This window comes from Gobius niger, assembly GCF_951799975.1.
Source record: "Gobius niger genome assembly, chromosome: 4".
NCBI classification, from domain to species: domain Eukaryota; kingdom Metazoa; phylum Chordata; class Actinopteri; order Gobiiformes; family Gobiidae; genus Gobius; species Gobius niger.
Window position 1 is genome coordinate 23,040,475 of NC_136855.1, and position 23,942 is coordinate 23,064,416.

Here is a 23,942-nt window from a genome sequence, read left to right on the forward strand (position 1 = left end):
AACATTAAACACCTTTATTAACATCAATTCAACATAAAAACTCAAAAGTCCTAAATCAGACAATTAATGCACATTATTACACAATGGCTTGGCCTTGCACCATTTCTTTTGATGACAGTCAACAATCAGTTCAATCATTTATATCCTCAAAAGTTGATTTACTGTTTACATACCGTACTGGAGGTAACATTCTAACTTTACAAGAATGTGTTGCTAAATTAGTACTTTATTATGAGATCATTGGTGTTAGAGAATTTGTCCTTAACTGTCTCCGTACTGGGTCCTCCTTAACAAACCCCTTCACAAAACATTGCATGAGACTGGAGTTTTGTTGTCATTCTTGGAATGCACGGCTCATCATATTTAAAACTCTTGTTGTGGAAGAATGATCAGACACGGATATTCAATGTCCGCACGTTGACTGTTCAATTGTCTCCAGGCCTGTATTGATAAATGAACTTCTCCTGCATTAGACATCCAGGATTTTGTCTACCGCTTTTTTAATACACCCAGTTGATAACTTTACAATGACTGGGGTGTGTGCTTACAATGTTCAAAACAAAGAAAGAAGCATGCTATGGTTCTTTGCAAACCAGTTAGGCTTGCATTTTACTAGTGCTAAATGTTATGTAATTAACAGTTGCTTGACTGGGTGTGTTGGAATTGTTGATGAGCGTGTTTTGTGGAAAGACTAGACTGATATCTATATTATATCTATATATATATATTATTATTTATTTTTTAAACTTTTTTCAAAGTTGCCTCATTTGTTAATCATTGATTGTGTAGTGATCTGGCCAGACCACCTGCGCACCGAGTGAACTTTAAAGGCAACGTTGCACCCAGGGCATTAACATTTTATACATTGTGTCCTGCAATTTACAAATTTTACACCAGTGCTCACAATAAACATAGTTGTGTATCAAGACAAAACTACTTTTCATTAACATTTTTTGTGTTGTATTAGATTGTTCTGTAAAATGATCCTTGTTTGTCAAGACTTCCTGAATACCTTGTCAATTTAATGACACATTGTAATGGTCAGAAAACAACAACGATGTAATTGTTCAGCTTTCCAGTCAAAATGTGATGTCTAAGAAAGGTTTATGCATTGTTTAGTGAGAAATATGGCCATTGCTTTGATTCTCTTAGTTCTTCCTCCTCGTTTGGCACTTGTTCCATGTCCATGTCCACTCCACAGGCTCTTTTATTTAATCTTCATATTTCCTCTTCAGAGTTATGATTGCTTGTCTGGAAAATCTAAGAGGACAAAGAAAGCCATTCAGTTACATGTCACATGCAAAACTAAAAAAATGAACTGGTTTGACAGTGTCACATGCGTAATGCCCCATGCTTAGTGACACTGTTTTACTGTTTTGGTTAATATGAGCTAATATGAGTTCATTTGGTTAGTAAATAGGTCAGATGTAATAAAAAATATATTCTGACTTCTAAAATCAGTGTGTTACAAGCTTACTGTGTGGTATTCATCTGTCTCCTGCTCAGGGCTCTCCTTGTGGATTTGGTGGTGGTAGGAAGGGGACAGTGAGGAGCGAGAGAGTTCAGGGCTGCTGGCCGATGGAGAGTACACGGAGCCAGCTGGACTGTCCTCTTTCCTTGGAGACCCTATACAGAGCAGACAACAGATGTACCACGGAGGTTTTAGGCACAAGCAGACTGGATGGACTTTGGGATAAGAATGCAAAGAGGAGCATAAAGTAGAAGCACAAGTGATGTGTGCTGCTTGTACAAAAGATGACAGACAGAGAGGATGAGTGGGAGTGACAGGTTGAGTGAAGGACATCATGAGGAGAGATTATGAGGGAGGATAGCGTTTGGGAACAGGGGAACCAAACTATTAAGATTAATGAGCACAGAGATGAGAGCAATGAAACCGCAAGGTCACTGGAGTGTACGTGTGAATGTATAGTTGCATGATGAGTCTTCATGGGACAGTTTTTACAACTGTATGTGTTACTTCAGAGCATGTATAGAGTAACAAAGATACCATGCACTGTGTTAGATTCAGGGGGAGTTTGACTGCATTAAAGCACTCTTCTCAGGAAGGACAAGGTGGGGCTGCAACAGCACCACTCTTGTGTGTCCACAAGAGGGAAGCATATTTCATTCTGTATGGTTACACCATAGATCAGATATGGGCAAAGTTTTTGATGCAGTTTGAATTTTCCACAGGGCCGGACCAGCTGCAAATTTGGTTGTTTGAAACAATTACTATTCTCAAATAGACTGTAATTGCCCGAACACATTAAAAGAGCAACAAAATAGCAGCCGTTGAGCATTATCTATCTGTATGTCAATGAAAACAGTGGTGTTTTCCACTCTTATTAGCCCCCAGGTCTTAGTTTGCCCGTGCCTGACATAGATATAAGATAGAAGAGATGACTGGTGTTCCATTCAGCCCATTCATAGTAATGATCATGAGTGGTCTGTGAAATTAACATGGCTATTCAATCTCCTCCTACGAAGCCTGTTCCTTGAACAGACAAAAAGGCGTGAAGCCCCGCGGGGCGGGCAGACCGGCTACGAGCCTCCACAGAGCTTCAGAGCCTGTTAATCAAAGATTTAGGCTTTCACTTTTTATTGATGTACAAAAAAAAGCGTAGTTGAAAAAATATGAGGCCAGCATTGTCTCATAGGTCACAGCCATTTTTAGAAGAAAAAACCTCTTTGGAGACAGATAATCAAGCAGTTCAAATCAGGTCCAAAGTAAAATAGGAATCCAGTTTACCAAGTGTCTTTTGGAGTCGCCCCTGGCCACCAGGGGGTGGTATTACAGCAATGTCAGCTCCCGCCAAGAGAAGGGCTTTCCTCGCCCATTGGGTTACACACTGAAATGAGTGTTTCAGTGATGCACAATTTGTACATTGTTATGATTTATTTTCTTTCTTTTTTTAAAAGTAATTATGATAGCAAATTGTAATGTTCTAGTGTACTCATAATAATTGTTTATGAGTACACTGCCCAAAGGATCAAGCATTAATTAGAATTGGCTGCTCATCAGTCAATCTGTAATGTGCCATTTTGCCTGAGACCTTTAAAAATGTTTGCTTGGGCTCTCTTCATGTATTAATGGCTCACCTTTCTGCTCAGGCTTGTGTGTGTCCATCCTGTCGAGGCTGTCGAGCAGCCCATCGATCTGTGTCTTTATCAGAGTCAGCTCCTTCTTTATCACCTGCAGTTCCTCCATGCCCACTGCACCAACACACGAGTAGTGTTATTAGGACAGGGTATTATATCTGACACCACTCTGATTGGCCTGGTGTTGCCCTTACATTTGGCTGTGTTTGAACTTGAAGAGTAGGGTCTGGAGCTTTTGGAGTGGCTTCTGTCCCGTCTGTGTTTGGAGGAGTAGCAGGAGGATCGCGGACGTTTGACTGGGCTGGTCCTCAGTGGCACAGGAGACAAGGAGGCTGGGACACGCTGGGAATCATACACTCTAGAGAAACAAAACAAACAAAATACATTCACTTGAGCTTGCAGACTAGGGGTCCCCAACTGGCGGCCCTGGGTCCAGATCTGTGCCTCAAGGATCCCAAATCCTTTTCATCCTCTCGATATACTTAATAGCTAAGGCTGGATTAACAATTATTCAAACAATATTAATAACATTGAAATAAAATGGCAAAATTATTAATTTATTGATCAGCTTTGCTATGAAAATAGTCAACCTGTGCTTATGTTCAACGTTTGTAAGAGCAATGACTGCATATGTCCGGACCCTGGACATTTTGTCGAGAGTTACGAAATTAAAGTTTGCAGACCTCAGGCGGATTTAGTTGGGGACCCCTGTTATTGACAATATTATGCTGATGTCAGGGTTCATATAGTTTATACAGTAATCATTTACTGAACAGGGCAGAGACCATGCTACTCTGCCTATATCAATATATCAATCAATCAATCAATCTTTATTTATATATGCTTTACAGATTTAAAAACTTTCTCTCACCCCCACGTCCTCCCACAAATACAAACACATTGTCGCATTCATACTCTTCCCACCCACCTCCCCAGAGACACACCACACAAGCACATCACACACACTCAAGGTAAAACAATGGACATAAGGCTGAGATAAGGCTGAGATAAGGCTGGGTACAGGAAGGAAACACCATCCAAGGAGCCATCTGCATCGGGAGCGTCACCTCGGCTGCAGCCACAGGGACCAACACAGGGTGCCTGGACAAGGCGCAGTAGAAACACCACACCTCCATCCAGACACCCACAGGACAGCAGCCACAGCCAATCACCGCTCCCGAGGCAGAGGGCTCCTCCAGAGGAAACTGGAAGAGCATAAAAATTAAATAAAAATAAATAAAAAGTAAAATCGAATAATAGGATCACTAAAATAAGACCGAGAGGTAAAATATATAAATACAAAATAAATATTAATGACAATTAAATATCAATTAAATTAATTAAAAGGTGCTGAGATAAATAAATAGGCCTAACAGAAATAAATATCAGTTAAAAGCTAAACTAAAAAGGTGGGTCTTGAACCTCCTCACATGACATCACAACATTCTAAAGAGCCCATAGTTTAAAATTGAGGTGGAGCAACTGAAAATTAACTCTGGTAACTGGTGAAGTGTAGATTTGTTTGTCTTAGTTTTTGGTATTTACTGGAAGAATCCACGTGAAACAAAAACTGTATCAAAGTTCATTGTCTCCGAACAAATTCCCAATATTTTTTTTTTCTGAAAGGCATCCAAAAGTGGTGACAATATTCGAAAACATGAGTGTGATGTGGACCAATCCAATAGGCAGGACTTCAAGACATAAAAAATAACACAGTCGGTTTGTGAATCGAATCATCATCAAATTCTGACAAAAAACTGTATTTCTCCCATAGAGTTGTATTGGCTCCTGCCCTCTACCTGACAATATCACATCATCACATTCTAAATCGTGAACGCGACCAATTGCATTATATGGATAAATAAGAAAGGTCTGTCGGCTTAAAAGAAGTTTGCTGGTAATATTTTTGCGACGTTTGACTTTTATTTCTGTTTCTGTCTCATGCCTTGACATTCCTTTCTGCCAATGGCGCGTTCCATGTCTTTATCTGTCACTGAATGTAATTGGTTCTGTCAGGGCCAATCAATAGCCCCCTCCAGGCTGGTCATGCTGCTGACAATGGCTGTATCACAATCCAACTCCATAGTTTTTACAGAAACGACCGACCACGTGAGACATACCAGAAAGTGAAAATATAAAAACACAGAAATAACCTCTCTGCTCCTTTTCAACCACCTCAGCATCAGTCTCTCCCTTTACATTGCTGGATACGTTTTGGTAACTCGGGGTTTGTCAGCCAACCGACAACAGGAGAGCCCTCTGTCAGCTGCACAGAGGGGATTAAACAAAGTACAAAGCACTGGTACTGTTTAAACACAGGCGTCCCAATGTCATATATGGATGAAGTGCATTAGCCCATAAGAGTGTGTGATTAGAGGCTTTAAACATTGTCCATGTGTTGGGACAGAGAAGCCAAAGACTTAAGGGAGTTTAAAGTACTTTAGAGCAGTTTGCAGCAGATAGACAATGTGTTGCTATGCCGGCTTTGAAGTGTCATCTCATAAACTGAAGCTCAGACAATGAGAGACTGGAGACAACGGGGATTACAGAGGAAAGTGTGTGTTTGTTGTCCCTATGGATTAGACTGAACACACAAAGCGGCTCTGTCAGCTCGGGCTGTTATCAGGGAGCTAAGAGTCACTTTTCTTTCTCGTTCAGGACAGTGCACCACAGTCACTCGTAGGGCTGTGCAATTAATCGAAATTCGATTACGATTTCGATTATTACACTAGACTAGACGATCACAAAAATAGCATAATCGAGAACAAACGATTATTAAGGATGCCCTCCCGCTCGTCCATCCAAAGCGCAAAAAGTCCGACCTGCGCGGTTTGTGTGAGCGCGTCTGATCAGCTGAAACACCAGCGCAGCGTGACAGAACTGTAAATAATATCGTACTAATATTTCTTATACCTAACTCTTGAGATAACGCGCCACTGTTAAGTGCTTACCTTGTGCTGAAAGGAGAACAGCTGTTTTAGAAGCCTCGATATCCTTTGCCCAGGCCCTGGTTTTGTTTAGTAGAAAAAACTCGTGCCTCCACTGTGAGGTCGCTTCCGTTGCAGGCTCCACTGTCAGGACGGGAAGTGCGTACTTTTTTTGGGTGGGGGCGGGGGAATGAGTGCGTTTAAATGCCGATTTTACCTGCCTTTTAATTCGAGGGAGGCCGGCGAGTCAGCGTATGTCCAGAGTAGCGGTGAGTTGCTGATTTTGCAACTCACAACTACTTTGGACTCAACCGCCACAACTCTAACCAGTGGTGTAGTGTACGTGTAACGCAGGTATACGCTGTATAACCACTAGAAAACCTGCAGTATTACCGTATAACCACTACGTTTATCACTCACGTGCGCAGTGTTATTTTCTCTCTGTCCAATTAGACACCAGCCCAAACTTGACAACAATTTCCTCGACTTCTCATCCCTCTCTCTCTTTCTCCGTCTCTGCCGACAGACACGGTTCCCTCTAAGCTGCGCTCGTGCTCCCGTGTTGTCTGGGTATAAAATAAAACCCTGAGAATGGCTGATAATAATGGAGGCTTATTAACGATCCTCATGGCGCTGGAGGAGTCAGCTCAGCGTCTCCTCTGTCTACGCCACCTTTCCTGTTCATCCCCGCTCTGAGAGTCCTCCATGTCGCCCATCTATGCGCATTTCTCAGTCTCTGCAGGGGCTCGTGACAGCGACATTAGGCAAAGGCAGTGACAGGTGCGGGCTAGTCTGTGTTTTACAACAAAGCGCTGAAGTGCGTTTTACATTCGGACTCTGAAGGTGTCGCTGAAGGATTGAAAGAGTCTGTAAAGTGGATGCGCGCGCCTACAGCGCTGCCCGAGCCACGCGCTCCCCTTCATTCAAAACATTTTTTAAAAAACAAGTCCTTCTCCACAAAGCAGCGCGGAGGGGGTTGTGTGTGTGGGCTGCGCAGGCGCTCGTTCTACAGTGCGAGAGTCCGGACATCAGCTGATATGATCAGAGTGTGTGGGGTTAGGGCAGACTGGGCTTTATTCATTTATATTTTCACACTGTTTCTGCCCTGGAAAACTGGGAAGTCGATGTGCTACGACGCTCTGTGACTGAAAACAAAGGGCAATAACTTTGTTTCCTTTGTTTCCTAACTTTGCGGGAGGAGCGAAACAGCGCCGCCAATTTGACGCTGGTGGCCCAAAAGTGTACTGCAAGTTAAGAGTGTTAGTATTAACCATAAACGGCCGGACCGCGGAGATAGATTTTACGTGATATTTTTTGTACTAATTAATACTTCTGGGAGGAAAGCGATTCAACCTGAAGTGCGTTCGCGATTTTATTTTGAAACGTATCCCGTGCATTTCCCGTCCTGACAGTGGAGCCTGCAACGGAAGCGACCTCACAGTGGAGGTTTCAGGAGCAGATCAACGGAGCTCAAAGCAAACTCTTATTACTTCACGCTGCTGAGATGATTGTTTCTGTTCCCTTCGCATTTCACGTGCTAAAGGTTCATGCTTTAGTCTGACCATTGACAGTATATTTAGAAGCGCTGTGTGATGATGTCATCAGGCCGCGCGGCCCTGTTGGACAGGTGTGAGGGCTGGCCAGCAGGGGGCAGGTATCCCTATAGAATTAGTTTAGAAACTGAACATATTAAAGTAAAACATTTAAAAACGAAAATGTAGTCCATAGTTGTTTAAAAAAAAAAAAAATGAATAAATAAAACAAAGATTTTTTTTTTAAGGGAACAAATAATCGTTTGAATAATCGGGATTTCAATTATTACTAAAATAATCGTGATTATTATTTTTTCTATAATCGAGCAGCCCTAGTCACTCGTCTCCATATGCTGACACTTAAACCTGCAGACACACAACACCATCTTGAAGAAGATATGGGAAGACGTAGCAATTCAGTGATAGGCAAAAAATGATGGGTGATGAGGGTCAATTCAGTGGACGGCTTGTGCAACTGGGCTGCCGTCTGTGGCCCAAATGCTCAAACAAAACAAACCAACATATTTGGGTTAGGTTTGTTAGGGTTGGCTAGACAAATATCTGTTCTCCCTATATCTGGAAGAGTTTTCTCAGCATGCATCCGGTTTACTCATCATTACAAATCATGCTAGCTAATCCTCAAGCTTGTCCTGTCCAAACCTAGCCGAAGATCTGAATACGTGTCCCTGGGCAATACCGTCTGACCTACTACAGTCAAACTTTAGACTTCTGCCTTCTCATGCATGAAATGGGAGAGGGAAACAGAACAGTGGAGTCAGTGTGGTCTGTGCCCTGTCTCAACCCCAATAAATAGAAAGGGCTGTACCAGAATACCTGACTTACTGTATCGCCTTCATCAGGCAGCTGTGTGGTCATGAACCATGGCATCATCTTTCGGTCACACTGGGTCGCCCTCCAAACACGCAAACTGTCGGTCATTGTGTTGTAACATGGCCGTCTTACCTGTCATAGTAATCTTCGTGATAGCTGTCATAGTCCAGGTCTACGTCAGATCTGCAAGAGAAGCACACAGAGGCAATATCAGAACAGGTGCCAGAATGACCAAAAAACACTCGCATTTTACAGCACAAAATAGCTTGTCAGTGAACGTCTATGCTCCCTCAGAGTGATATAATCTCTTCATCTGGAAAGAATACTGTGTTGATGAGCGTCAGCCAGTTGGAAAAAGATCTGGGATTTGTTCTGCAGCAGCGTTCAATGTGGCAAATCCATACGACTCAGTGTGTGGCAGCCACTGAACACCCCCACAGTTTGCTCATTGAGACGCGCTGTACTCTGAGGGGTTTGAGGCAGCAGCTATTACCTCCAGTGAACAGTGACTGATGCTGCAGAAAAGGCTGGATGAAGTTCACAGCTCAGGGGTCAAATCGCTGCGGGACCGGCCAGACCTCCGCGTTCCTCCCTAATCCAACACAAAACTCTGATGATCCCCGATGTGATCTGCTGTGGCCCTGTTTGTGTGTCTGACTCATTTCCATAGTTTGTTATATAAAACAAATGGGAATAGCGTTTTACATAGACATGCAGGTCCAAAGGTATACGGTTGTTCTAAAAGTTTAGACCTGTAGTATATATCACAAAGTATTTCACAAAGAACCAGTTTTCACCATAGAAATCATTGAAACGGTGTTAGCTATGTAAACCCGTTGCAACAAATGTGGCCAGTTGGCTGACTTTATGGTTCCAGTTTTGAAATATTTTATTGATTGATTTTTTTTGTGTTTTTTTTTTTTTAGAGATGCACAAATCCGATACCGGAGCTAATACTGGAAAAAATACGATATCGGGTATCAGATACTGAACCGATACCAGTTTTGGCTCCCTTTTACCATCAAACGCTAAGTGAATATGGGAATGCTGTATGTCATAGTAATGTGTAGAAAAGTCATCCTTCCAAGAGTCTATCAATAGATATAATTGATATGCTCTTTAACATCACAATAAAATATGACTTTATTGATTTTACAATGGAGACGAGTCAATAATTTTTTTCACTCAGAGAAAGCCACTTTTAAGAAAATCCCTTGGTATCGGTAAATATCGGATATCGGCAGATACTCAAACCCCAGTATCGGTATCGGTTAAAAAAGCTGGATTGGTGCATCTCTTTTTAGAGAATGGGGTTTTGCAGAAATAAAGCACCTACATCTTATAAACAGCTTAATACAGCAACAAGGTATTTTAGCCTGTTTTGTCATTCCTATACCATAAGGTGTGTCTATATTGTAAAAATACTAACTAGTCCCATCTAAAAAAGAAAATGAAAAGTTGTTTAATTTTGAAACATGGATCAAAGCAGTTTTTCCTGCTGATAAATATATGCAGCAGCATAAAAAGGATAGTCTGTGCACGCCGCAGATTGAGATGAGCTGATTGACTTTGATGGAGATGAGGCGGTGGCAGCGCTCTCTTCCTTCAGACACTCTCTGAGGACAGAAGCAGCTAATCTACTCTCTTCGCTTTCATTAACACAGAGGATTCTAGACTTTGACTTTTGTTTCTCATATGCCTTGATTTTATGCTTTGAGTGACATATGCTGAACAAACTACAAAGGGAATACGTAGTTTAAATAGTCTGTGGATTAATACGAACGATGAGGGGTCACCAATGGCTGGAGCTTTAAACCCAAGTGGACAGCTATGGGTTGTAACTAAATGGAATAGAACCTACAGAAAATAATCTGTCACAGTGCAGCCTCGAAGACTCCTCACTCTCATATTCACTCAGTATGGGGAAAATTAGAATTACCAATGCAGCTGATTGCCATAACACATAACTTGTTCAACAGATGCAGTCACCAAACATACAGCGGATTGTAATGTACTTTTGTACTGTTGACTCAGTGTTCTGCATTATTTTCTGGGAATCGACTGCAGCATGCACCGTGCAATTACAACAGCAAAGAGTCCATATATTTTTATCTTTAATGCATTCGTGTTCATTTATGGTCTCAGTAAAATAGATACAGATTGCACTTATTCTCTGGAGCGAGTGAGTTGCCCTGAACGTCTGCCGGCCCTTTAAGTTTGATTGCAGTATATGTGAGGGAAAGTGTGAGACTTATTGAAAAAGAAGAGCCAGGGAGTGCTACTGCTGCATCAATAAGACATTGAACTGAAGCCAAGACTAAAACAGACAGTACATTTAGGACAAGAGGCACGCATCAGGGATGTGGTGAGCCGATAACGGTGTCACCTCACTCCGTTTATCCTTGGTAAATGGTCTCAACTTATATAGCGCTTTTCCACCTGCAGTAGGCACTCAAAGCGCTTTACAGCAAGGATCCACTCACCCATTCATACTCTCATTCATACACCAATGTACGCAGACACTGGAGGCAATGTGGGTGAAGTGTCTTGCCCAAGAACACAACAACAGTGTGCACTGTCAGGAGGTGGGATTCGAACCCCCGACCTTCAGATCTACCATCTGCGCCACTGTCGCCCAGCAAAGTTACAGCCTTCACGCTGTAACTTATGGGGGACAGGAAAAGACACCGATAAAGTGGCCAGCAAGTCATGTTGAATAGGTTGTTTTTTGTTTTTACTCAAAACTCATATGAAAAAAAGTTTGAAATATATATATTTCACATCAATGTACAACAGTGGCATAAAATGCAACACAAAATTGAGTGTTGTAAATTAGCAAATTGTGCATTAATGGCCAGAACAGATTATGTGCAAATTTCTAGTAAAAAAAGTGGCATGAAATGCCCCAACAGTGAACCTTAGATTTCCTCCATCCTTAGGTTTCCTTTTTTTATGCACACTTCCTGATGCTTTGAGAAAATATTGCTTGATCCTCTTATGGAGAAAGTCCAATGACGTTTATTTTTGTCAGTATCACCCACCACCTCTATTATGCAATACATTGCAGTACAGTCTTACTACTGCACAGTTTGGTCATGATACCCAGCCCTGCACTCAAACACAGAGGAATGAGTCAGATTGTCCTACAGCTGTCGGGGTGTGGACATGCTTGGCTGGTACAGGGGGCTCTGAGGATCAGCCTGATGAACACGGCCTATTATGGTTTTGGTCTGATTAGTAACACACGAACAATGTCAGAGTTGGAAGGAGTGAATGAGTTGGATGAATTGTTCTGTTTTTAGCAGCAGAGACAATCATGGAAACATAACCGTATTGGCATTGATATGAGGGAGAATTAAGTTACACATGTAGAGGACTGGAGGATGTTATTTTGGTTGTGTACGGTATATTAAAGGTACGTAAGTGATGACGTCGAAGCCTAGCAGCTGCAGCTTGGCGGCAGAAGCCAAATAAGTGTCAATTCTACATTATCATTTGTTTTGATGCTGAGGGTTCTGAGTGGATTGAAAATGATGAAAAATTGTTTTGTGCTGCACAATATATCAAATTATTGTTATCGCAGTATCATACTTGATGAATAAATTGCTTACAATTTTATGGCATACTATGTTGGCATGGCTTTGTAAAATGTATATGGCAGTGCAAATAATGCATGAGTGCATTTTCTCTATAGTTTCCATTAAACAACCTTAGCATGTTAGCTCATGGAACAATAGAAATGGACATTTTTCATAGGTTGAGTGTGTGCACTCTGGACAAAGTGTGTGTTCTGACCTAATCCAGCTGCAGGCTCAGTGTAGTGTTTAGAGTGGGATGAGTCCAATTCTTCTGCTTGGCTTGAGACCATCTGTGCGCTGCTCCAAACAACAACACAAACACTAAGGACTATTAAAAGGTCTTGGACCTCTGTTGAATCCACTAAAACTGTTTGAACTGAATTCAGTAGATGTAAATGAGGTTCTTCTTTTGGACATTTTCCACTCAACACCATTTATCAATTTCACATTCGTGCTGTGAGTAGTAATTGGAAATCTGAGAGATCAAGATATTTAGTACTAATTAGCTACCTAACAGCCACTATACGATGACAACTGAGAGCCCTCTCTGTTCCCATTTACCAGCGCAGACCCAGAGCTTTGCTGTGATTTCACATCACACATAATTAGAGCAGAGTTAAGAGGGTTTTTAGCCTGTCGCCTGGAATTAACCCTGTAGCCTGACATTACTGAGAAATCACCAGCTAAAAGTCTTTTTATCTTCTTCCATGTGTGGTACAGAGCTATACTTAGTACAGCCCGACCGATATATCAGACCGATATTTGGGTATTTTACGATATTGACTATCGGCCGATAAAAGATTGATAATATCGGTCTTTTATTATCTCCTGAACCAAAAGTGATAAACATTTGCTGAATTTGACTTTTGCCTTTCAAACAAGCTCCCTCTGAAGTACTGACGTGTTTACAAGTATCGTACACAGGATTTTCCCAAAATTATCAGCGCTGCATATCGGTAGCGGCCAATCAAAATCCCCAATAATCAGCATTGGCCTGAGCAAAACCCATATCGGTCGATCTCCATTAAATATATTTCTATATATTTATATGATTGACACCTTTTCTATATATCGGCTATCGGCCATGCCAACCCCCTTCTTATCGGTCGGACCTTAATACTTGGGGATCCCTTAGACTGTGTGACCTGTGTTCAAGGGGAAATCAATATGTTATAATCTCACAAATGAAGGTGAAGCTTGATTGCAACAAATATTGCTGCAACATTGAAATGAAATTCACATTTTGAAGGACCTCTTTAATTGACTGTTTCACTGAGAACAGAACCAGTTGGTACTATTGTGCACAGTGATCAAGACTGGGCTCCTTTTTGTAATGTTGTGGCATGTGCATGGTTTTGTGTTTGCTCTACACTCTTATGGGACAGTGCTACAGCCCACCGCAGGGCACACTGCTGCATGATGTGCATATTCAATACAGTCTCTCTGGTGCCCTTGCAAAGCCCCATTACCTCTGTGCTGCAGACAGGGCTTTTCCTGTGGGACATTTAAGTTCTCTTGCTTCATTACATTATTTAGATGCAAAGCTGTGTCTTATCAATTTCTCCAAAGTAAGTAAAAAGTGGTGGTTTAGGAACCTATACAGTCATAGGAGTCAGATAATGTTACTGCAAAGTCTTAAACCCTCAGAAATAACACAGCACTGTGTTATATTGTCAATGTCTATGACGCTCTCTTTCTCTAATATGCAACGTCACACAGTATTATTGGACTTGCCTCTTAGGGTAAATAACACAATAGATTATGAAACTGCATGCACAATCATTTATTGATTGACATCACTTTGTATACAGACCTTTCATGAGTAACTTGTCCATTTCTTGAGGTTCCAAACCTATTAACTGGAAGATATTTTTTCTGTTGATGTTTTTGGGCCTGAGAGGCAGATTTCTCCATAAGCTGACGGACTGTCTGAATCCAGGCTGATATTGATTGTCCTTCCTCGGGCCTTCACACAGCCCCTCCGATGGCACGTTAAATGTGTTATAAGTCATTAAGCGCCCCAGGACTTCGGCTTCACCTGTCTCATTCAGAATATATTGACACATTGTGCAGGTAAATGTTTTATTTTCCCTCAAGCCTGGAGGTGTGGCTGACTGCTGCCTGGGCTCCGCATAGGAGCATGCGTGTGTCTGTTGTTACTGTGTGCTGTTATTATGGACTTGTGTTTTGAGTCGCAGCTCGTCCTCTTACTGCCCCGGGGCCTCTGAGCCCATTTCCTGTTGTGCTGTGTGATAAGTTTCCCTGTCAGATCCTCCCAGCACCACTATATTTCTGATAAGCTCCACTGCTAGTTTTCCCGACCTATGGCACAGAGATCAATTTGAGATTGATTCAGAATGCCCTGCTGGGCCGAGCTGCAAGATCAATTTGAGATGGATTGTTCACGCCAGGGGGCCAATGACACGCAGCGCAGTGCTCACTTGCTTCCTCCCCACTGCTTCTTTCACCCCCTCCTCTCCCTCTGTCTCTCCCCCACAGACACTTTATACTTTTTTAGTGGTTTGCTGCTTCTCTTGTGCAGTTGTTTCACACTTGTCTCTGCTTTGTTTGTAGTCAGCACCATATTTACATCAGGCCTGACACTTTTCTCCCTGTTCACCTGCTCCCTTCACTTCCTCATTGCGGCGCCGGGCATAGTGATGACTTCATTAGCACTGTCTGGCACCATAACCTACAGTATGTTCGAGATAAGGCTATACCAATGCACTGAGCAACAGGACAGAGCCAAACACCAATATGATCCTGACCTTTTTCCACGTGTGCCCAAAGCGAATGGTGTCACCGCATTTGACCCATGACCTTATCTTCGCCAAACACAATTTCTACAACAGTCCAGACATGATCCCATTGCTCTCTTTTTCATTTTCCTCACAGCATTTGTGTCTCACAGTCCTAAAATCATTGCTTCCTCCCCATGTCTGAGCACACTGACCTTTCCCCAGCGGAGCCTCATTGACCTTTGCACAACTGTGCCCAGGGCACAGAGGAATACCCAGGTTTTTTCAGCTTCAGTGCTAACAATGAATAAAAGGGATTTCTGCTGCAGCATTTGATAATAAAAAAAGAAAAAAAAGAAAACTGAAAAAACATGTTGTATATTGCAAAGACAACATGAATGCCCTAAATACAAAGCGAATTGAAGACTTGATGATAGCCTCTATATATGAACCACTACATGTTTTTCTTACTACAGGAATTGTCCATTTAGTTCAATGTAAAACAACTCTATTTGGAATAAAACCTAAAACCCTTTGTACACACAAAATGCAACTGCACGGTTCACAGCAAACAGGGGAAATAAACACCAACATTTTTTTTATGTTAATTGTATTTAGTTTTGTCTGTCAAGTTATAATCCTAAATAAATCCTTCACTACTACTACTGTATTATGCTGTAAAACCGGTCAACTTATGATTTAAAGGGATATTTCATGATTTTTGACATAGGGCCTCATTTCCTAGTTATCCAGAGTGTTGTTGATTTCTGGAGATTTTTTTTTTAGCGCGTGTCTATGGTAACTAGTAGCCTTCATTAAAAACAGTCTGACCCAAGCACAGTGCACCTGAGGCAAATCACTTATAAGACAACATTACCGATATAAATGTCTGTGTTGACTGAATCATTTTTGAGATATAACCATTTTGCATTTAAAACAACTTGTATTTGAGCAGCATCAGCTTCCTGGTTGTAAGCGACGCAGCGGCGGAGTGATCTGCTAGGTTACCGACTCTACAGTAGTTTGTTTACCTGCGGCCGACATTACTACAAGTTTAATTCACAAGGAGCTTTCTACAAATCAGATATGGCAACGTTTGGAGGACCCGATGATTTTTAAAAAATGTTTTTAAAAAATATCTCCAGAAATCAACAACACTCTGGGATAACTAGGAAATGAGGCCCTATGTCAAAAATCATGAAATATCCCTTTAAACAGCATTTACTTTCACATGTTGGTTGTATTAAAATGTCTCTCACAGGAAATGATCTTCACACAGTATCTGCCGACTGATCCCGTCAACTTCAAACTCCTTAAAGATCCAGTGATGCTCAGTCCAACTTTACTTCAAACCTGTTCTTGATGTCACCTCTTGGGAGGCTGCAGCACCCCACAGATTTATGAGTAACATTAGCAAACACTGCAGTAACAACAAAGAGTAATGGAGCAAGAAAGGGGCTGTCAAAACCTTTTTAATGGATTAAATAATTTCAGATTACAGACAAAGGCAAATGGGGTGCTGGGACTTTGTCGACTTATCACATCAACGGAGTTCACCACCTGTTCACTGACTCTGTGACTCTGAGCTATTGACAGATGGGTCAGTCACATCACTTTATTCTAATTCAATTTGTTCTGATAATTGACACGGATGACAGTGTAAAAGAACTGTGCCAAAGGAGGGAGACAGAAATACAGAAGAGATGCGAGAGCAGATGTTGGGCACAATCTGCAGGGGCCAGTGATCAAACCCAACCCTCCACCCGACAGGCAAAGTAGGGCACAGAGTGAGATGAGGTCAGAAAAATCCGATAGTATTTATATTCTACAGTATAACATGGTTTGGTAATAGCATTAATGGGGGTGTTATTATTGCTGTTGTAAATATAACTGTTAAGTCATTGATTTTTGGTCCAGGTAACTTTTTTAGGCTTACTCAGCATGTGCTCTTGTGGCCAATAAGTGTATTGGCAAAAAAGTGATTTGGCATGTAAAATGATATAACATCCAATTCACATCTTATAATGTCAAATCATTTCTTCACAGTGACAAACCGCCTTAGCGCAGGGTGCAGAGAGTGTCTGTTAAAGAAATCTTCTCACATGATATGGATGTGAAATGTCCTGTGCTGGTTAAATATACATTTGATGAAGAATAGGGACCACAAATATGGTCAACATTGTCTGAACATGTCCGTACTCCAGAAGCTCAAACAATATTCCTTATTAGTTCAATATAATAACTACAAATTAAATGATACATTTTCGTTATTTTTTGACCTGAAATGGTTTTGTGAAGCTCTCGTGGCCTGTTGTGCTTTGTTAGTGTTTAGTCTTTGTTTGCTTGAGCTCATAGAGGAGCAGAGGCATGAACTGTCCTCATTAATGCATGGCTGCAGGCTGTTGGCTTATACCAGAGAGAGTGAATAAGGTTCGGGGGTTAGAGGGAGACGCAAATAGAAACGACAGAGCAGCAGGCAGGTGCAATAGGTAGATTTACTCTGGAAGCACACGGGGCACGTTTAATGGATTTGCTGCACAAGCGGGAATGTGATTCTACATTGTACAAATATACTTAGTGACAGACGAATGCATTTCACAAACCTTAATGAGGTTTACTGACGATAAGACACATGAACACATAAGAAAATGTTTAAATTCAATAAAAAGTACCATAGTTTACTGTTCAGTGCCTTTGCTGCATTAAACTATTTTTGTGAAACTTTGATTTAAAAAAATCGTAGAACAGTGCCCACTTCCACCGTGTGATATAGAGCACTTATGGAGCAGTGAAGCTTTAAATGGAGAGCTTTTTTTATTTATTTGTTTATTTGATTGGGACAGTGCATGTTAATGAACTTATATGGGACTCATGCATGTAAACACGCCACGCCGGATTGTAGCCATGGGCTTATTTGCATCCGTTGTCCCACAATCACACGCTCAAACACACCTATTGTACCTATTGTACATGTTTTTAGTGTTAGGGGAAACTGGAGAACCCGGTGAAAACCTACGCAGACACAGAGAGAACATGCAAACTCCACACAGAAAGGCCCCGTCCAGAAGGGAATCGAACCCGGGACCTTCTAGCTGTGAAGCACACGCACTAACCGCTGTGTTACCGTGCGACCCAAATGAATATTTTTACTTTCATTTGTATCAAAGTCAAAATATGTTTTGGTAAATACAATTAAAACAACAAAGTTGAAATTGAAAAGACTGCACCGCGGACACACTCAACATGAATTCATGCATATTCAAGAGTCTGACTGTGCAGTGGCGCCAGCTTGTACAGAAACATGTTTGTCCTTTTAGATTTGAACTGTACAAATTGCTCCAGAAATAAATTCTGGTAAATTATGCACTAACCTAGAGGAGTATCTGTAGTGTTTGCAAAAATACAAAGTAAACAATAATTAGCTGCCTTCCTGTCTGAAGCGCTCAAATGTCAACCAGTGGAAGCAGCCTCATAACTTGAATCAAAAGCTTACATGTATGACTTCCAAGAATTAGATATTCTATAATTATGCATTGACTGCTCTGCTGAGGCGTAGCTATATTGTGTTGTGGAGGAATACAGAAACACGGTTAAGTTTTGTGAGTGGTAAACAGAGATAGTTAGACTCACCCATAAACGCTAGAGTTGGTCCTCTTGCTCGCAGCCCTGGAGCGGCTGGACTTCATCTCTCCACTTACACTCGTGTCTGCAGAAAACAGAGAATGCAGCACAATTACAATACTCACTGGTAGGTTTGAGTCTGTGATAACTCAAAAAGTACCGCATGGATTGATCCGGCCTGTACTGCACTCATTACACTCACTCATTACCCTGGACATTGGGCCAAATATACAAGCCTAACCAGAGGAGGATACATAAAAAATGATATGGTCAGGAAGGCACACGCTAAATTAATAAAAAAAATAAAAAAAAAACATTGTGAGTGGTAAGGAGTTAATGTGTTTAGATGCCCAAGCACTGCAGGTTTACAATACTCTAAACAAGTGAAGAGATTGTATTCACTGGAACCTGACATTTGTATTACTGGTCACGGTTTTCAATGCAGCTACTGAACATTATCATATACATTCCTTGTTTATAGTCACATTGTTTCTTCTAAGCCTATAGGTTGTGAGCTATAGATGACGATAAACACATCTTCAATCTGTTGAGATTAAAGAGAAACAACTTTATTTTACTTTTGACTGACAGATCAGTGTTGTCGGGACTAATTTCTTTGTTTTCATGCTCCTTGTCTTTGCAACAAATCTTTCAATTTGTTCCCTACAATTTTGATTTTGCGTACTGTATTGTTGCTGAAGCTGTTCCAATCCCAATCATATAATCCTGATGACTAACAAACATTGGTTGATTAGGCTTCCTGATTACAGGAAGCCAGCACACAGATACTTACTTGGTTTCCTAAAAACGGTGTGTTAAAATGAAATGAGACAGTGGGGAGGGGAGGCGCAGGGGCCGGTCCGACACGGACATGTGCATGGTGAATGGAGTGTGACTGGGCCAGCTGCACATACACTCACTCAGAACCATCGTCAAATGGCTGCGAGCTACAATTAATTAAGTAGGGCTCTGAATATGTGAAAAACGGGGACATGTGTACTGGCCTACTGCATGGATACATACTCCGCCTTTTTTCCTGGATTTACTCAAGCCGACTGAGAAACTCTCCTCTGTGTCTGCGTATACTGGGGCATGATTGTGTGAATGAGTGAAGGGTCAGTTGATGTAAGTGATAATTTAGTTTTTAAAGCTTTTAGTGTCCAGTGGACTCAAACGAAGTAAAAAGTTCTACTATATAATGTGACCATTTATTATAACAATATGGTGAACTCCTTAGTTTTAAAACCTGTAGCTCTGTGTTACACAGGGAATCAAAAGAAAGGAAACATGAGCAAAGAGACGCAAAGTCAAATGCCAAGTGACATTCATAGATTCTGTTGGTCAATTGATGTTGGTATAGAACTACATGTTAAAGGGACACATAAGCCTAATGCAGTGTTATTTTAGGGCTTTGCAATATGACAGTATTGGATACTATGTACCCGGTTATGTCTGTACACATTGTAATATATATATATATATATATATATATATATATATATATATATATATATATATACTTGATATGAGCTCGAAATTAACCAAACCAAAGAGTAAACACCTAATCATGATCTATTCCCTGTCACGATCTGCCAGTGTTGAGAGATCATCACATTGTGATCAAGTTCTTCTCTCTTTTATGCAGCTCTGTGTTCAGTATTTAGGTAAAGGTGTGCAAAGTTGTCCCCTCATATTGGTCAGACTCCACCATCATGTGCTGAGTGAGTGCCACCCCAACTGAACCACTCACAGTGAAGTGGGAACTTTCAGAAGAAGCAGATTGCTTTACTTAGTTCTGAAAGGAACAGGCCACCGTTTTTCCATTCTGAGATATGTCTTCCCCGAGCTTAGACGAGTTCATGCGTACCTGCCTGTTTTTTACATGCAAAAAGACCAAAGTTGTTGTTAGCATTTAGCTTCTCCAAGCATGTACCTATGGAGCCAAACAGGTGAAGTTAGAAGCGACCAAGCTCTTTCACGTTTTCCCTATTGAAATGCACAATCCAATCTAGTTACACAAAATTAAACATGTCGATTTTCTAAGTGGATATAAAGGGGAACTATATTGTAATTCGTAATAACACCTTAGGAGCACTTCGACGTCCACACAGTAATATCTTCACTCCTAAAGAATTCTGAAGTGTAACTATACTTGGATCTGTTACTGGTCACGTAACTGTATTTAAATGGGGAAACGTGGAAGAGCCTGGTCACTTCTTACGTCATCCCCATTTGGCCCCATAGAGGAGAGGAGGAGAGGTTAAATACTAACAACATCTTTGGTCTTTTTAAATGACTGAGCGCACGCACAAAGACCAGACAGCATCAACTCGTCTAAGCTCAGGTAGGAACATACACAGTATGGAAAAACAGTGGACTGTTCCTTTAAAAGCAATGTAAAGACACAAATTGCTCATGAATCATCAAAATCATTATCTAGGCTTGAAGAAAAATATGATTTCGGATATGTCGCCAACCCCATGCAATTTCACTTTTTCAATTATTTTTAGCTTTTAGATTTTATAATGAAATGACTGCAGAAAACCCTGTTATTAATGATGATGACTCACTCATCAAAAGCCACATTTTTACAAAGTGATGAGGTGCAACTGTAGACAGATGTAGTTAAAAGGAAAATGTGTTTTATGAATTCATTCCCTCACCAGGGTATCTGTTTTATACCACATGATGAGCCATTAAACAGGAAGCGGTGGTGAGCCGCCGCTGAGCACAGTGGTCGAGCTCAATAGGAACAAAACATCGGGAGACCTTGGGAGGTAATCAGGAGGTTGCTTTGTAAACCCAGTCCTACACCCTTACAATTAGCTCCCCGGCGGCACCTTTTTTCTTATAATGGCTGTTCTCTTGCTGCATATTGTTTGATCATGCATCCAGACTTTATATTTCTTTGATTATTTAAACATAGAGAAACATAGAAGGCAGAATACATAATATAACAATGTGCCAAACCCAGTTTTAATGCACTGATCAGGTGGGCATATTTGCAAACAGTTTATTCTAGTTCAGTCTTCAAGTTACAATTTGACGGCAGCTGCTGTGCAAGAGTCTTAATACTGTAGGCCTCAATCATCTAGCGACAAAGGAACATAACTACAGGCGTTACAGTCCCAAGCCCCGGAAGGGAAATCCAAAAAAGAAAAGCGACAGTAATAAGCTTCTGAGGAGGCTATGACGAGACATCAAGGTCAAAGACATTCAGCCATAATCAACTACAATGGGCTTATGCCACAAGGAAGTCTGCCAGGCTCACTTTTCTTTATATCGCAGTCGTAGGTATCAGTTTGGAGAGAGAAAATATATGAATGAAGGCATATGCTGTATGATTGTATTATATGTATATTGGAATGGATCTTCATTTACTTGCATGAAATGAAACGTGTCACAGTGATGGTTGAGAGACAGTATGAAAATGAATGCAGTCACTGTCTGTGTTGTCTGCTCTCCCACATTTCACACTCACTCTTTGAATGTTGTTTAAACTCAACACTCAAAATAGTACTTATTACTTACAAAATATTTCTCTTGTCAAGTAAAACAATTTTTTTATTTAAACATTTTTTTAAACATTTTATTATAATACTTGAGTGTGACGTATGGTGCCGTGTACAGTAAAACCATAGAAATCACTGTGATTTTCCAAAAGTAATGAATGTAGACAGATTTTTTTTGTGTGTGTGTGTGTGTGTGTATCACTAAAAAAGGGTGTTTGCAACTTTTCGAAATGTATGTAATCGTGCATGTAAATTTGGTTATGTAAAGTTAAAAAAGTAATTAATGGGAAAAACAAAAACTTTTGTTGGATGGTTGTTAGATGGGAGTTTTAACCCATCCTTGATGTATAGCAACTCTAATGCAATATATCATCATAGCTCTGCAGTATCTGTAACTTCAACATGGCTCTAGTATTAAAGGGTAAACACACACCTCTGAAAGGGTCTTAATTTTCTGTTAAGTGAGAGGAGTCTGGGCGACTGAGAGATGAGACAACCATATCTGTGCAAGCAAACCTCCCCCATCACATGCACAAAGGAGCATAACCTGGATACTCACATCTGGGACTGAACAAAGTCATGTCGAGGATGTAGAATCAGCCGTGAAAGGAGCTGCAGGTGACCCTCTCCTCTCGATCGTCTGTGCGTCTTCTCTCTTCTTCTGTGCGTGTGCTGAGGCAGACATTCAGCTGTGCTACTACACTCTCACTGACAGAACAGCCAGTGAAGCCCCAATGGACTAAACCAACTGTGCCACATAGACAGGGGTGGTCATGGGCAGACGCTAGACTGGTCCATATTGTAAAAAGTGAACCAAAGCAGGATAAGCAGGCTTCCCTCGGCAGCAAGAACTTTTGTGCAGATCTCATAGGAGAAATCTCTGCAAACCTCTGCCTTGATATATCATTAAAGATTTTAATGTATATTATACTAAATGGGCTTTTTAAAGCTTAGAGTGGAATTATTTGTTTTGTAATTTGTGTGCATCACTTTTCCGATGTTAGATTGTGAAATGCCATGGAGGCTAAAAGCAAGACATAAAATAGAGATTACACTGGGCTCGCAAAAAAATCCATACACAAAAAGCTCAAACTGCTGAATATGTCATGGTATCATGAGACAGTGCACAGTGTATACATGGTCTGTTGTATTGTGTATGAAGCTGACTTTTATGTAGCTGTTTTAATAACACATGACATTAGGATCAGCAATAATGCGTGCGATCATGCAACACTGGCTATTTCCACTTTTTGCAGCATCTATCTTTGTTCTTTCTTACCTCAACTCCAATTTATATTGGTTTTTATTTCTCTTGACTGACTCTCCAGCAGGCTGCAATTACGGAGCTGGTCTGATCATTGTGTCAATTGTTGGTGGTATGAAGAGTCCACCTGAGGCAGATTCTTTTATGTGGCTTTAATTAACAAAAGCACAGGCCGTTCCTCACTCTTTGCTCGATTAAACCCTGCTATAGGTGTAAAGTACTAAGCAAGGGATGAACACTAAAGCAGTATTAAATAGAGATATTTTAAAGTGCTGTGTGGAGCAATAGTAATGTCATGGATCTGCATTAAAACAGTGGTTCATGTTTTAACTATTGGCTTTGAGGCCCTACTTTGGGTGAGGTATAGATGCCCAGATTGATGCATGTATGAGAATATCAAAACATGATAGATCTTCACCAAAAGATAATGGCTTTTTATCTATAAACAATATCAATCACTATTTTTATTAGACAATCGAAGCAATGGATCTGCTGAATGATGCTGAACAGTTAGAAATTACATGACAGGTTTACCTTTCATACAATTGTATGCATGTTCTTGCTGGAGTCTGGGAATAGCATAAAATCCTGGGAAATCAAATTGAGGCCCCATCCATACCCTTTTCCCCCCTGCACCACTCCCCTGGCTGGAGTTTAACCATTTCTTTAGCTGAAATATTGAATCCAAGTGACAGTAAAAAATATTGAGTCTGGGCTGTGTGTCGAGGATAAACATAAATTGCAAAGGTAGGAGTATGTTTTCCTTTTTTTCTTTTAAGATGAAACCTTCAGCGCTGTGTTGTGAGCGTTAAAAACTCCAGTGTAGATCCAGTGTCTTTC

General features: G+C 40.9%; 1 protein-coding gene across 1 annotated transcript; it reads right to left on the reverse strand.

The window, feature by feature from the left end:
- Nucleotides 1-273: 273 nt before the first annotated feature.
- On the reverse strand, nt 274-22,563 carry LOC306962558 (RNA-binding Raly-like protein). The gene is made up of 7 exons (XM_079555739.1): nt 22,398-22,563; nt 18,336-18,411; nt 8,522-8,572; nt 3,294-3,457; nt 3,100-3,213; nt 1,478-1,626; nt 274-1,260 (listed from the first exon to the last, which is right to left on the reverse strand). Exons 1-7 carry the CDS (start codon nt 22,417-22,419, stop codon nt 1,219-1,221), a joined length of 618 nt encoding a protein of 205 aa, XP_079411865.1. The 5' UTR covers nt 22,420-22,563; the 3' UTR covers nt 274-1,218.
- Nucleotides 22,564-23,942: the final 1,379 nt, after the last annotated feature.